The sequence below is a fragment of the Salvelinus fontinalis genome, chromosome 24 (genome assembly GCF_029448725.1).
Source record: "Salvelinus fontinalis isolate EN_2023a chromosome 24, ASM2944872v1, whole genome shotgun sequence".
NCBI lineage: Eukaryota > Metazoa > Chordata > Actinopteri > Salmoniformes > Salmonidae > Salvelinus > Salvelinus fontinalis.
In genome coordinates this window covers 37,967,922-37,982,679 of record NC_074688.1, presented here as the reverse complement: position 1 = coordinate 37,982,679, position 14,758 = coordinate 37,967,922, and the positions used below count along the sequence as shown (strand labels likewise).

Below are 14,758 nucleotides of genomic sequence, written 5' to 3'. Positions count from 1 at the left end.
GTGTGTGTTGGTGACCTGTGTCTGTCTATCCAGGTGTGTGTTGGTGACCTGTGTCTGTCTATCCAGGTGTGTGTTGGTGACCTGTGTCTGTCTATCCAGGTGTGTGTTGGTGACCTGTGTCTGTCTATCCAGGTGTGTGTTGGTGACCTGTGTCTGTCTATCCAGGTGTGTGCTGGTGACCTGTGTCTGTCTATCCAGGTGTGTGCTGGTGACCTGTGTCTGTCTATCCAGGTGTGTGCTGGTGACCTGTGTCTGTCGCTCTGTCTATCCAGGTGTGTGCTGGTGACCTGTGTCTGTCTATCCAGGTGTGTGTTGGTGACCTGTGTCTGTCTATCCAGGTGTGTGTTGGTGACCTGTGTCTGTCTATCCAGGTGTGTGCTGGTGACCTGTGTATGTCGCTCTGTCTATCCAGGTGTGTGTTGGTGACCTGTGTCTGTCTATCCAGGTGTGTGCTGGTGACCTGTGTCTGTCGCTCTGTCTATCCAGGTGTGTGTTGGTGACCTGTGTCTGTCTATCCAGGTGTGTGTTGGTGACCTGTGTCTGTCTATCCAGGTGTGTGCTGGTGACCTGTGTCTGTCTATCCAGGTGTGTGTTGGTGACCTGTGTCTGTCGCTCTGTCTATCCAGGTGTGTGCTGGTGACCTGTGTCTGTCTATCCAGGTGTGTGCTGGTGACCTGTGTCTGTCTATCCAGGTGTGTGCTGGTGACCTGTGTCTGTCTATCCAGGTGTGTGCTGGTGACCTGTGTCTGTCGCTCTGTCTATCCAGGTGTGTGTTGGTGACCTGTGTCTGTCTATCCAGGTGTGTGTTGGTGACCTGTGTCTGTCGCTCTGTCTATCCAGGTGTGTGTTGGTGACCTGTGTCTGTCGGTCTGTCTATCCAGGTGTGTGTTGGTGACCTGTGTCTGTCTATCCAGGTGTGTGTTGGTGACCTGTGTCTGTCGCTCTGTCTATCCAGGTGTGTGTTGGTGACCTGTGTCTGTCGCTCTGTCTATCCAGGTGTGTGTTGGTGACCTGTGTCTGTCTATCCAGGTGTGTGCTGGTGACCTGTGTCTGTCTATCCAGGTGTGTGTTGGTGACCTGTGTCTGTCGCTCTGTCTATCCAGGTGTGTGTTGGTGACCTGTGTCTGTCGCTCTGTCTATCCAGGTGTGTGTTGGTGACCTGTGTCTGTCTATCCAGGTGTGTGTTGGTGACCTGTGTCTGTCTATCCAGGTGTGTGTTGGTGACCTGTGTCTGTCGCTCTGTCTATCCAGGTGTGTGCTGGTGACCTGTGTCTGTCTATCCAGGTGTGTGTTGGTGACCTGTGTCTGTCGCTCTGTCTATCCAGGTGTGTGTTGGTGACCTGTGTCTGTCTATCCAGGTGTGTGTTGGTGACCTGTGTCTGTCTATCCAGGTGTGTGCTGGTGACCTGTGTCTGTCGCTCTGTCTATCCAGGTGTGTGTTGGTGACCTGTGTCTGTCGCTCTGTCTATCCAGGTGTGTGTTGGTGACCTGTGTCTGTCTATCCAGGTGTGTGCTGGTGACCTGTGTCTGTCTATCCAGGTGTGTGTTGGTGACCTGTGTCTGTCGCTCTGTCTATCCAGGTGTGTGTTGGTGACCTGTGTCTGTCGCTCTGTCTATCCAGGTGTGTGTTGGTGACCTGTGTCTGTCGCTCTGTCTATCCAGGTGTGTGTTGGTGACCTGTGTCTGTCTATCCAGGTGTGTGTTGGTGACCTGTGTCTGTCTATCCAGGTGTGTGCTGGTGACCTGTGTCTGTCTATCCAGGTGTGTGTTGGTGACCTGTGTCTGTCTATCCAGGTGTGTGTTGGTGACCTGTGTCTGTCGCTCTGTCTATCCAGGTGTGTGCTGGTGACCTGTGTCTGTCTATCCAGGTGTGTGTTGGTGACCTGTGTCTGTCGCTCTGTCTATCCAGGTGTGTGCTGGTGACCTGTGTCTGTCTATCCAGGTGTGTGTTGGTGACCTGTGTCTGTCTATCCAGGTGTGTGTTGGTGACCTGTGTCTGTCTATCCAGGTGTGTGTTGGTGACCTGTGTCTGTCTATCCAGGTGTGTGCTGGTGACCTGTGTCTGTCTATCCAGGTGTGTGCTGGTGACCTGTGTCTGTCGCTCTGTCTATCCAGGTGTGTGTTGGTGACCTGTGTCTGTCTATCCAGGTGTGTGCTGGTGACCTGTGTCTGTCGCTCTGTCTATCCAGGTGTGTGTTGGTGACCTGTGTCTGTCTATCCAGGTGTGTGTTGGTGACCTATGTCTGTCGCTCTGTCTATCCAGGTGTGTGCTGGTGACCTGTGTCTGTCTATCCAGGTGTGTGCTGGTGACCTGTGTCTGTCGCTCTGTCTATCCAGGTGTGTGTTGGTGACCTGTGTCTGTCGCTCTGTCTATCCAGGTGTGTGTTGGTGACCTGTGTCTGTCGCTCTGTCTATCCAGGTGTGTGTTGGTGACCTGTGTCTGTCGCTCTGTCTATCCAGGTGTGTGCTGGTGACCTGTGTCTGTCTATCCAGGTGTGTGCTGGTGACCTGTGTCTGTCTATCCAGGTGTGTGCTGGTGACCTGTGTCTGTCTATCCAGGTGTGTGTTGGTGACCTGTGTCTGTCTATCCAGGTGTGTGTTGGTGACCTGTGTCTGTCTATCCAGGTGTGTGCTGGTGACCTGTGTCTGTCTATCCAGGTGTGTGTTGGTGACCTGTGTATGTCTATCTAGGTGTGTGTTGGTGACCTGTGTCTGTCGCTCTGTCTATCCAGGTGTGTGCTGGTGACCTGTGTCTGTCTATCCAGGTGTGTGTTGGTGACCTGTGTCTGTCTATCCAGGTGTGTGCTGGTGACCTGTGTCTGTCTATCCAGGTGTGTGTTGGTGACCTGTGTCTGTCTATCCAGGTGTGTGTTGGTGACCTGTGTCTGTCGCTCTGTCTATCCAGGTGTGTGTTGGTGACCTGTGTCTGTCGCTCTGTCTATCCAGGTGTGTGCTGGTGACCTGTGTCTGTCGCTCTGTCTATCCAGGTGTGTGCTGGTGACCTGTGTCTGTCGCTCTGTCTATCCAGGTGTGTGTTGGTGACCTGTGTCTGTCGCTCTGTCTATCCAGGTGTGTGCTGGTGACCTGTGTCTGTCTATCCAGGTGTGTGTTGGTGACCTGTGTCTGTCGCTCTGTCTATCCAGGTGTGTGTTGGTGACCTGTGTCTGTCGCTCTGTCTATCCAGGTGTGTGCTGGTGACCTGTGTCTGTCGCTCTGTCTATCCAGGTGTGTGTTGGTGACCTGTGTCTGTCGCTCTGTCTATCCAGGTGTGTGCTGGTGACCTGTGTCTGTCTATCCAGGTGTGTGTTGGTGACCTGTGTCTGTCGCTCTGTCTATCCAGGTGTGTGTTGGTGACCTGTGTCTGTCGCTCTGTCTATCCAGGTGTGTGCTGGTGACCTGTGTCTGTCTATCCAGGTGTGTGCTGGTGACCTGTGTCTGTCTATCTAGGTGTGTGTTGGTGACCTGTGTCTGTCGCTCTGTCTATCCAGGTGTGTGTTGGTGACCTGTGTCTGTCTATCCAGGTGTGTGTTGGTGACCTGTGTCTGTCTATCCAGGTGTGTGTTGGTGACCTGTGTCTGTCTATCCAGGTGTGTGCTGGTGACCTGTGTCTGTCGCTCTGTCTATCCAGGTGTGTGTTGGTGACCTGTGTCTGTCGCTCTGTCTATCCAGGTGTGTGTTGGTGACCTGTGTCTGTCTATCCAGGTGTGTGTTGGTGACCTGTGTCTGTCTATCCAGGTGTGTGTTGGTGACCTGTGTCTGTCTATCCAGGTGTGTGCTGGTGACCTGTGTCTGTCTATCCAGGTGTGTGCTGGTGACCTGTGTCTGTCTATCCAGGTGTGTGTTGGTGACCTGTGTCTGTCGCTCTGTCTATCCAGGTGTGTGTTGGTGACCTGTGTCTGTCTATCCAGGTGTGTGTTGGTGACCTGTGTCTGTCTATCCAGGTGTGTGTTGGTGACCTGTGTCTGTCTATCCAGGTGTGTGCTGGTGACCTGTGTCTGTCTATCCAGGTGTGTGTTGGTGACCTGTGTCTGTCTATCCAGGTGTGTGCTGGTGACCTGTGTCTGTCTATCCAGGTGTGTGCTGGTGACCTGTGTCTGTCTATCCAGGTGTGTGCTGGTGACCTGTGTCTGTCTATCCAGGTGTGTGTTGGTGACCTGTGTCTGTCTATCCAGGTGTGTGTTGGTGACCTGTGTCTGTCAATCCAGGTGTGTGTTGGTGACCTGTGTCTGTCTATCCAGGTGTGTGTTGGTGACCTGTGTCTGTCTATCCAGGTGTGTGTTGGTGACCTGTGTCTGTCTATCCAGGTGTGTGTTGGTGACCTGTGTCTGTCGCTCTGTCTATCCAGGTGTGTGCTGGTGACCTGTGTCTGTCGCTCTGTCTATCCAGGTGTGTGCTGGTGACCTGTGTCTGTCGCTCTGTCTATCCAGGTGTGTGTTGGTGACCTGTGTCTGTCTATCCAGGTGTGTGCTGGTGACCTGTGTCTGTCGCTCTGTCTATCCAGGTGTGTGTTGGTGACCTGTGTCTGTCTATCCAGGTGTGTGTTGGTGACCTGTGTCTGTCTATCCAGGTGTGTGTTGGTGACCTGTGTCTGTCTATCCAGGTGTGTGTTGGTGACCTGTGTCTGTCTATCCAGGTGTGTGCTGGTGACCTGTGTCTGTCTATCCAGGTGTGTGCTGGTGACCTGTGTCTGTCGCTCTGTCTATCCAGGTGTGTGTTGGTGACCTGTGTCTGTCTATCCAGGTGTGTGTTGGTGACCTGTGTCTGTCTATCCAGGTGTGTGTTGGTGACCTGTGTCTGTCTATCCAGGTGTGTGCTGGTGACCTGTTTCTGTCTATCCAGGTGTGTGCTGGTGACCTGTGTCTGTCGCTCTGTCTATCCAGGTGTGTGTTGGTGACCTGTGTCTGTCTATCCAGGTGTGTGCTGGTGACCTGTGTCTGTCTATCCAGGTGTGTGTTGGTGACCTGTGTCTGTCTATCCAGGTGTGTGCAGGTGACCTGTGTTTGTGTCTATCCAGGTGTGTGCTGGTGACCTGTGTCTGTCTATCCAGGTGTGTGTTGGTGACCTGTGTCTGTCTATCCAGGTGTGTGTTGGTGACCTGTGTTTGTGTCTATCCAGGTGTGTGCTGGTGACCTGTGTCTGTCTATCCAGGTGTGTGCTGGTGACCTGTGTCTGTCTATCCAGGTGTGTGCTGGTGACCTGTGTCTGTCTATCCAGGTGTGTGTTGGTGACCTGTGTCTGTCTATCCAGGTGTGTGTTGGTGACCTGTGTTTGTGTCTATCCAGGTGTGTGCTGGTGACCTGTGTCTGTCTATCCAGGTGTGTGTTGGTGACCTGTGTCTGTCTATCCAGGTGTGTGTTGGTGACCTGTGTCTGTCTATCCAGGTGTGTGTTGGTGACCTGTGTCTGTCGCTCTGTCTATCCAGGTGTGTGTTGGTGACCTGTGTCTGTCTATCCAGGTGTGTGCTGGTGACCTGTGTCTGTCTATCCAGGTGTGTGCTGGTGACCTGTGTCTGTCTATCCAGGTGTGTGCAGGTGACCTGTGTTTGTGTCTATCCAGGTGTGTGCTGGTGACCTGTGTCTGTCTATCCAGGTGTGTGCTGGTGACCTGTGTCTGTCGCTCTGTCTATCCAGGTGTGTGCTGGTGACCTGTGTCTGTCGGTCTGTCTATCCAGGTGTGTGCTGGTGACCTGTGTCTGTCTATCCAGGTGTGTGCTGGTGACCTGTGTCTGTCTATCCAGGTGTGTGCTGGTGACCTGTGTCTGTCGGTCTGTCTATCCAGGTGTGTGCTGGTGACCTGTGTCTGTCGGTCTGTCTATCCAGGTGTGTGCTGGTGACCTGTGTCTGTCTATCCAGGTGTGTGCAGGTGACCTGTGTCTGTCTATCCAGGTGTGTGCTGGTGACCTGTGTCTGTCTATCCAGGTGTGTGCTGGTGACCTGTGTCTGTCTATCCAGGTGTGTGCTGGTGACCTGTGTCTGTCGCTCTGTCTATCCAGGTGTGTGCTGGTGACCTGTGTCTGTCTATCCAGGTGTGTGCTGGTGACCTGTGTCTGTCGGTCTGTCTATCCAGGTGTGTGCTGGTGACCTGTGTCTGTCGCTCTGTCAATCCAGGTGTATGCTGGTGACACTTTTCCATGGAGATGCAGGTGGTGCAGCGGGCCAGGGAGACCTTCCTTACCGGGAAGTCGCGACCCCTGGAGTTCAGAGTTCAGCAGCTCAAGTCCCTCCAGAGGATGATCACAGACAGACAGGGAGAGATCGCCACCGCCCTCAAACAGGACATCAACAGGGTAAAATCTTCGCACGGGACTTATCAGGGTTTGGGGTCAATTAAAAATTGAATATAAACAATTCAGGAAGTAAAGTGAAATTGCCCTATGGACCCTGGTCAAAAGTAGGGCGTATTGTTCCATTTGGAACGCGTCCTATATCTCACATCAATGAACCTCACTTTGCATTCCACAGAGCCAGTACGACACCCCGCTTTTGGAGCTGATCGGCCTGGAGAATGAGATCAGCCTGGCTGTGTCGAAGCTGGAGCAGTGGGCTGCTCCTCGGCCAGTAGAGAAGAGCCTCCTCACCATCCGAGACCAGGTACAGTATGGATGACGTATCATTGAACTACATCAGTCCTTTACAGCAGCCATTTACACTTAACTACTCTCCTAGAAAGAGGGTCCTACGGCTATCCCCATGGGGAGAAGCATTTGAACAACCCCTCCCACAGAGGGTTCTATATGAAACCCAAAAGGGTTCTACCTGGTTCTCAAAAGGGTTCTTCAAAGGGTTCTCCCCATGGGGACAGCTGAAGGACATTTTTGGAACCATTTTTTCTAGGAGTATATATATGTAAACCATTTAGCCACTGACTGAGAGGATTAGTAAAGTTTCATGTCATTGAAGGTGTACATCCAGCCGGAGCCTCTGGGAGTGGTCCTCATCATCGGGGCCTGGAACTACCCCTGGGCCCTCACCTTGCAGCCTCTGGTCGGGGCCATCGCTGCTGGTACGACCCCAGGTTTATCTTTCCCCTCTATTCCTATTCCTCCACAGCTGGGTTTATTTTCAGCATTACCTTACAGAGTAAACTGTCATGGTCAAAACATATAGATTCAATGGTTGTAAAGATGGGGAGAGGTCTGTCTGTAATAAAGAGATGCTCCCCTTTTTTGACACCACTGCAGGATCTAGTTTTGTCTAATATTGTTTATTGTCCCGTCGTGTGGTCCAGTGCGGCAAGGAAAGACGTAGCTACGTTGCAGCTGACTCAGGTCAGAGCGGCACGTTTTGCTCTTCATTGTAATCAGAGGGCTGATATTAATACTATGCCAGTCTCTCTTGGCTAAGAGTTGATGAGAGACTGACTGCATCGCTTCTTCTTTTTATAAGAAACATGAATGTGTTGAAAATCCCAAATTGTTAGCATAGTCAACTTACACAGAGCTCTGACCCACACACCTATCCCACCAGAAATGCCACCAGGGGTCTCTTCACAGTCCCCAAATCCAGAACATATTCAAGAAAATGTACAGTATTATATAGAGCCCTTATTGCATGGAACTTCCTTCCATCTCATATTGCTCAAATAAACAGAAAATCTGGTTTCAAAAAACAGATAAAGCAACACCTGGTGGCACAACGCCACTTCCCTATTTGACCTAGATAGTTTGTGTGTCTGTATTGATATGTAGGCTACGTGTGCCTTTTTAAAATGTATGTAGTTCTGTCCTTGAGCTGCTCTTGTCTATTTAGATTCTGTATTATGTTTCATGTTTTGTGTGGACCCCAGGAAGAGTAGCTGCTGCTTTTGCAACAGTTAATGGGGATCCTAATAAAATACCAAAAATACCCTTAGTTCTTCCCTTAGTTCTTCAGCTGTCCCCTCCCTTAGTTCTTCAGCTGTCCCCTCCCTTAGTTCTTCAGCTGTCTCTTAGTTCTTCAGCTGTCTCCTCCCTTAGTTCTTCAGCTGGCCCCTCCCTCAGTTCTTCAGCTGTCTCCTCCCTTAGTTCTTCAGCTGTCTCCTCCCTTAGTTCTTCAGCTGGTCCCTCCCTTAGTTCTTCAGCCGCGACCTCCCTTAGTTCTACAGCTGTCTCCTCCCTTAGTTCTTCAGATGTCCCCTCCCTTAGTTCTTCAGCTGTCCCTTAGTTCTTCAGCTGTCCCTTAGTTCTTCAGTTGTACCCTCCCTTAGTTCTTCAGTTGTACCCTCCCTTAGTTCTTCAGCTGTCTCCTCCCTTAGTTCTTCAGCTGTCCCTTAGTTCTTCAGCTGGTCCCTCCCTTAGTTCTTCAGCTGGTCCCTCCCTTAGTTCTTCAGCCGCGACCTCCCTTAGTTCTACAGCTGTCTCCTCCCTTAGTTCTTCAGATGTCTCCTCCCTTAGTTCTTCAGCTGTCTCTTCCCTTAGTTCTTCAGCTGTCCCCTCCCTTAGTTCTTCAGCTGTCCCTTAGTTCTTCAGCTGTCCCTTAGTTCATCAGTTGTCCCTTAGTTCTTCAGTTGTACCCTCCCTTAGTTCTTCAGCTGTCTCTTCCCTTAGTTCTTCAGCTGTCCCTTAGTTCTTCAGCTGTCCCTTAGTTCATCAGTTGTCCCTTAGTTCTTCAGTTGTACCCTCCCTTAGTTCTTCAGCTGTCCCTTAGTTCTTCAGCTGTCCCTTAGTTCTTCAGCTGTCCCTTAGTTCATCAGTTGTCCCTTAGTTCTTCAGCTGTTTCCTCCCTTAGTTCTTCATCAGCTGTCCCTTAGTTCTTCAGTTGTACCCTCCCTTAGTTCTTCAGCTGTCTCTTCCCTTAGTTCTTCAGCTGTCCCCTCTCTTAGTTCTTCAGCTGTCCCCTCTTAGTTCTTCAGCTGTTTCCTCCCTTAGTTCTTCAGCTGTCCCTTAGTTCTTCAGCTGTCCCCTCTCTTATTCTTCAGCTGTCCCTTAGTTCTTCAGCTGTTTCCTCCCTTAGTTCTTCAGCTGTCCCTTAGTTCTTCAGCTGTCCCCTCTCTTAGTTCTTCAGCTGTCCCTTAGTTCTTCAGCTGTTTCCTCCCTTAGTTCTTCAGCTGTCCCTTAGTTCTTCAGCTGTTCCCTCCCTTAGTTCCCACTCTTGCCTCCTCTGTGTAGTTGTCTATTATTCAGCTATATCTCTACATCCCTCATAGACATGCACGCAGACACACACACACACACCACAGGAGGTTTGTGGCACCTTAATTGGGGAGGACGGGCTCATGGTAATGGCTGGTGCGGAATAGGTGGAATGGTATCAAATATATCAAACACATGGTTTTCTTGTTCCAGCTCATTCCAGACATTATTATGAGCCGTCCTCCCCTCAGCAGCCTCCACTGACACACTCACCATTTGCCACCTCCCTTGTTGTCTTGTATTCTCAGAGAGGAAGAGGTGAAACGAGAGGGTTTTCTGCGCACATACTTTGTCCACGAAAATATGCCCACAAAGTGAGGTATTTTTGTGTGGAGGTAGAAAATAGTAAAATAAAGTAAAAACCCGGAATGAGTAGGTGTGTCCAAACTTTTGACTGGTACTGTACATGGGGATGGTTTTTGGACAACTTCCCACAAGTCCAGAGCTATAACTGCATCCAGTAGTTGATGAGCAGAGACAGAGATGTTGGCAGATGTCCGGCCCCCTAGTAACCTCCTTAGCAACCTATAAGGGCAAAGGTCACACAGGTCAGAGAAAATTTGAGAAGCAGGTTTATGATACCTCTAGATCAGGGGTGGGCAACTCCAGTCCTCGAGGGCCTGATTGATGTCACACGTTTTCTCCATCCCTAGCAAACACAGCTGATTTAATCAAATTGCATTCTAAACTGAAGATCATGATTAGGTGATTATTGGAGTCAGGTGTGTTAGCTGGGGCCTGGGGCAAAACTGTGACACCAATCAAGCCCTCGGAGGACTGGAATTGCCCATCCCTGATCTAGACTCTCAGGCCCCCCGGTTACGGGGGATGAGGGAGGGGAGTGTGCAACTCAGGGTTCTGAGGTGTTGATAATAGGAATTTGTAAAGTAGTCAACTGGGTGGGGGATTCCTATGAGTTGGGAGCAATCAGCCAATGAAGAAGAAGAAAATTGATTACTTTAAAATCATTGGTGGAGAAAGTACCCAATTCTCATATGTGAGTAAAAGTCAAGTACCTTAATAGAAAATGACTCAAGTAAAAGTGAAAAATCCCCCAGTCAAATACTACTTGAGTAAAATATTTTGTTTTAAATATACATAAGTATCAAAAGTAAAAGTATAAATCATTTTAAATTCCTTATATTAAGCAAACCAGACTATTTAAAAAAAAATGTATTGATGGATAGCCAGGGGCAAACTCCAACACTTGTCGTGGAAAATCATCTCAGAAATATAACGCTTTATCAGAACTTGTAAATTCAATCATGCTCTTTATTACAATTGTACAGCCAACTGGCATGTCCCCGCGGAACACACCCCGCGGAACACACACCCCGCGGAACACACACCGCGGAACCCACACACTCCCAGAGCACTAGTTCGCTCTTTATACCCAAATAGCATATGAGTCCACCCCATATGCAAATAAGCATACTTCCCCTATTCTTTGTGCCATTATCTTTTTAGTTCAGGCTTCCTGCTTGTTCACACATACTAACGCTCATCATCTGCTTTCAGTTAAATTACAATAGTGGTCAGACCCTCTATCTTAGTGTCAACATACTCTGTGTCCTTCCCCTCACCACTAAATAAATGCACTCTTTGTTCTGTCCCCGCTATCCCTAGGGTATCCAATTGCTTATAGGCATATTTCTCTGGTATGTATGTTTTTCTTTAGTGGAATGAATAGACTATAAATCTAGTGTGTCAAAGCACCCTGGCACCAACATGTCTGAGCAATCTGTCAACACAATGGAGAATCTACAAGGGTCAGAGGGTCAGAACGTCCCCCAGTAGTTTTCCATTACCACGGTCTCATGATCTATGTCAACATGTGGCTCGTTACTCCAATGTTCAGCTATCTTTTATATTTCTATGTTATCCATGTATATTATGTTACTACTACACCATCTGCTAATCTTTGGTTTCCTGTATTTACCAGAATGGCAAACACACTCACATCTGCCTTCTTATACTATTTACCTATCTATTGTTTAATAGTGTGATATCTACCTACATATGTCACTTACTCCTACATAATCCCTCCTCTTGAGGGTAAATAACCTCAAAAACCATATTAAAAATGACATATAGAGAGTAGATATCAATACCAACAATTGACTAAAACATTATCAAAATAAAGCTTACAAATCACTTGTACCAAACATCTCCAATACATAAACACAGACAGGAAGAAAAGATCCAATTGAAACATAATATTCTTACAAAACCCAACTAGACCAAACATCTCCAATTAATAACATAAAATAGGAATGAAAGATCTAGTTAAAATAAAAAATACTAATAATCAACCATTATATTTTGATGAAGCAATGAGCATGTAGTATGAATCCCTGCCTGAGGTTACAAAGAACACAAAGCATTAGGCAAAATAGATATGCTAAAACCCCTTTACATAAGACCACAGTCCTCATCCTTACATATAAGACAATCTCTTCTTTGACACTTTGACAGAAAAAAGGTTCTAGGTGATGATAATGACCATCCTCATGAATTTTTTTGTACACCACTTGAAATTGTGACACAAATTACACTTTTTGTGGACATGTATGAGTAAACATTAATCTGAACTGGGTAATTTAACATATACATGGAAACCATCCTTACGAAAATCGTGACACGCATGACCACCCCCCCAATCACTTCATAGAGACAGTTAGGTTTACCAAAGGGGCAGTCAAGAGGTCCTCCAACTGCATTGCAAGGCTTTCCATACTTATTGGTATAATTGCCTGGGCTTCCCGGTACAGGATCAATCACCACAGGAGGGTCATCTCTCCTTACAGACATCTATTTAACTGTTGTCTAAACCACAATTGACTTTACCAGGGGTATAACACAACAAAATGCAATACCCAAAGCCAACAACCCTCCTCCCAACATGATGGTCATCCTAGCAAACATGAATCCCCACTTTAAGTTCTTATTTGGTATTATCCACAGAAATATAGATTCAAATCCTGATTTAACCTCATCTCTGGCCTTGAAATCCCTAGGTAGACCTCTAAGCAGTCCAATTGCATTAAGGTATACCTCAGGATCCTTATCATAAACCACTTTAACTCTAGGTTAAACATAGTCATCATGGAGTGATTCAATAATAGTAACCTATTTAATTGCTCTAACTAAGGCACAAGGACCAATCCATCCATCAGGCAATACATTCAACAGTTAGTTTTTTCCACACATCCAGAAACTATCAGCAATACCTCTGTCTTGATTTTTCAACATAGTAAGAGATGGCGCAACCTGAGTTATGTGACCACACAACCCTTTTATATTCATAATCAACCCTTTATCATTACTTTTACGAACTCCCGCATTCTCTAACACCCAAATAGTATCACATTCTACAGTGGTGTTTCCTACATCAAATCCTTCGGTGTGGTGTCTGTAAAAACATTCATATTTTCCTTTAACCACGGTACCTCTGTCTAATTAAGGTACATTTAATTCAGTTCTAATGTTATAGGCAGCACAATCATTGTCTCCCAGCATGGTCTCATTCAACATCATTTTTCCCCTAGTCCTTAACCAGAACAATCCTACATTTTATGTCACACAAGGGAAAGAATACTTTCTATTGGTACAATAGTCATTTTTCCCAACTTACACAGTTTTTACATGATGCTGGTTCAGAGACTATTAAAAGATCAGACAAAGGTGATTTTCTTCACAAAATACAATTGTCCATTCTGTGTCTGTTTGCCATATACTTAGCCCATTCGTATCACTCCTTCTTCACTACTTCTTCTCATGTGGTGTCCTTGAGTGGTTCTAATTCTGATATATCTAATTCTGTTGCTTTTTCAATGTTCTTATCTTGAGGTAGATCATTAGAGTTTATCAGAAAGTTTCAAATATCAGTAAAAACTCTGACTGATGTCTCAGGTTGCTTTGTTGGCACGGTGGTCTGCTTGGTAAGGGCAGTCGATGTCATCTAGTGATAGCTACTGTGGTCGTCACAGCAGCCGCCACCCTTGTTGTTGTCACAGGTTCTTCCTGTTCATGTGCAGGGGTAGAATCAACCTTAATGACAGTGGTGCTACTCCCTTCGGTCACTGTTGTTCTTGTTATTTCAACTATTAATTCTTCACCTTCAACTGGTTCAATCTGATTCATGATGAGCACCCTCTCGTCTTTTTCTTTGATTAATGTCAGGTCACATCCTTTCGGATCCCAAACGACTTGTCCCTTTGTTTGGTGATATGTCCATCCACAGAGTGCAATCTCCGATAAGGGTTTGATCCTTATGATTGAGATAGACTTCAGTTCTCCTACTTCTGTTATAAATTGAGGTGGAACAGAGATTCAAACCTTGTCAGTCTTTTTGGATTGTTCGGCTGATTCCATTCTTCTCTTCCTGCTCCCACAATACATCTTGATTGTGCATTAGTCTGTTGTTTCTATACTAGCATTCACTGTTACTTCTGTTATGTCAATGTCATTATTCTTTTGTTGTTCTAACATCAATTGTCTGTAAAGGAGGCCATTCAAAAGTTTAAAAGTCAATTATAGGGTAATCCCCATTTTCTTCAGCTTGCGGGACTTTTCCTCCTCTTTCTTCACCTGAGGCTCCCTCCTCAGGCCGGACTTAGCTTCCATCTGGAAGGCTTTCAATTTTAGGAAAGAAACGTTCTTATTCTGTTCCTTGTGAGGCCTCTCCTCCTCTTCTGGGTGCATTAGTCGGTGCACGTGTCATATTTTGGCTTTCACTTGATTTACTGTTTTCTTGGCTCCTCCCTGGCGTCTCAATCGTTTCCGCTGCTCCTGCTCCCTCCAGGCTCCCTCCTGGTGAATCAGCATCCTTTGTGTCCTCATCTCTATGTGGTTGTATCCTTCTCTCTGTTGGGATTCAGCTGCAGTGGTTCAGATGGTACCACGTCTGGCTTCTTTTCACTTGGACGGCCGTTCTTGTTGCTTTGGCCACCTCATAGGGTCCTTCTCTCCTCGGTTGATCCCACTTCCTCCGGATCCCTCCAACGTGGACTAGATCTCCTGGTATCACTGGGAGAGGTCCTTCTGGTCCCCTTGGATCATCAGACGCAGAACCTCTCATCCTGGTTCAGGTTTCTGCCTACTTTCTGTGAAGCATTCATACTTAGAGACTTATGGCCTCTGTTCTATGATTGCACCATACATCCTCTTACTTCCATCACTCATCACACAACAAACAGACATTCCAGCTGAAGCTGGCGAACCCCTCTCCTTCTGGTTTCCTAAACATAAGACTTGGAAAACAACAGACAAAACATAACAGCATTGACAATGTTATGTGTTATGCATAAATATATTCATGCAAACTGAAATCTGAGACCATGACAATTCCCACTCTCTCTTTACCTGACTCTATGCCTCCAGGATACTTTTCTGCTGGACTCCACAAAAATAAAAGCCCTAAAAAGCTTCCTCATGCTTCCACCCAGTCTTCCCCTTTCGGCCCCAGGTTCTGAGAGGTGTTCCCAAATCATGTCATTTTTACTTAGTTTCCCATCTACTCCATTTCAACTGATAATCATGTGCATAACCTACAATTAACATTCTCTCTTCTTGAATTAATTCAACACTGTATATGCTTTCATATCAATCCCTTTAACATGTTTGTTTAGAGTATAATATCCTATCATC

The 14,758-nt window shown here is 47.2% G+C and overlaps 1 protein-coding gene across 4 annotated transcripts in view; it reads left to right on the top strand.

Moving 5' to 3' along the window:
- Positions 1 to 14,758, top strand: part of LOC129822398 (aldehyde dehydrogenase family 3 member A2-like) — a 53,805-nt gene that overhangs the window by 6,028 nt on the left and 33,019 nt on the right. For 2 of the 4 annotated variants that reach the window (XM_055880655.1, XM_055880652.1), the window contains exons 2-4: positions 6,108 to 6,286; positions 6,462 to 6,590; positions 6,900 to 7,002. In XM_055880655.1, coding sequence (XP_055736630.1) covers positions 6,131 to 6,286; positions 6,462 to 6,590; positions 6,900 to 7,002 — 388 coding nt within the window. In that variant the 5' untranslated portion in view covers positions 6,108 to 6,130. Of the gene's footprint in view, positions 1 to 4,186; positions 4,206 to 5,730; positions 5,952 to 6,107; positions 6,287 to 6,461; positions 6,591 to 6,899; positions 7,003 to 14,758 lie in introns of those variants that run through there. The other 2 variants (XM_055880654.1, XM_055880653.1) reach the window with 2 other exon arrangements.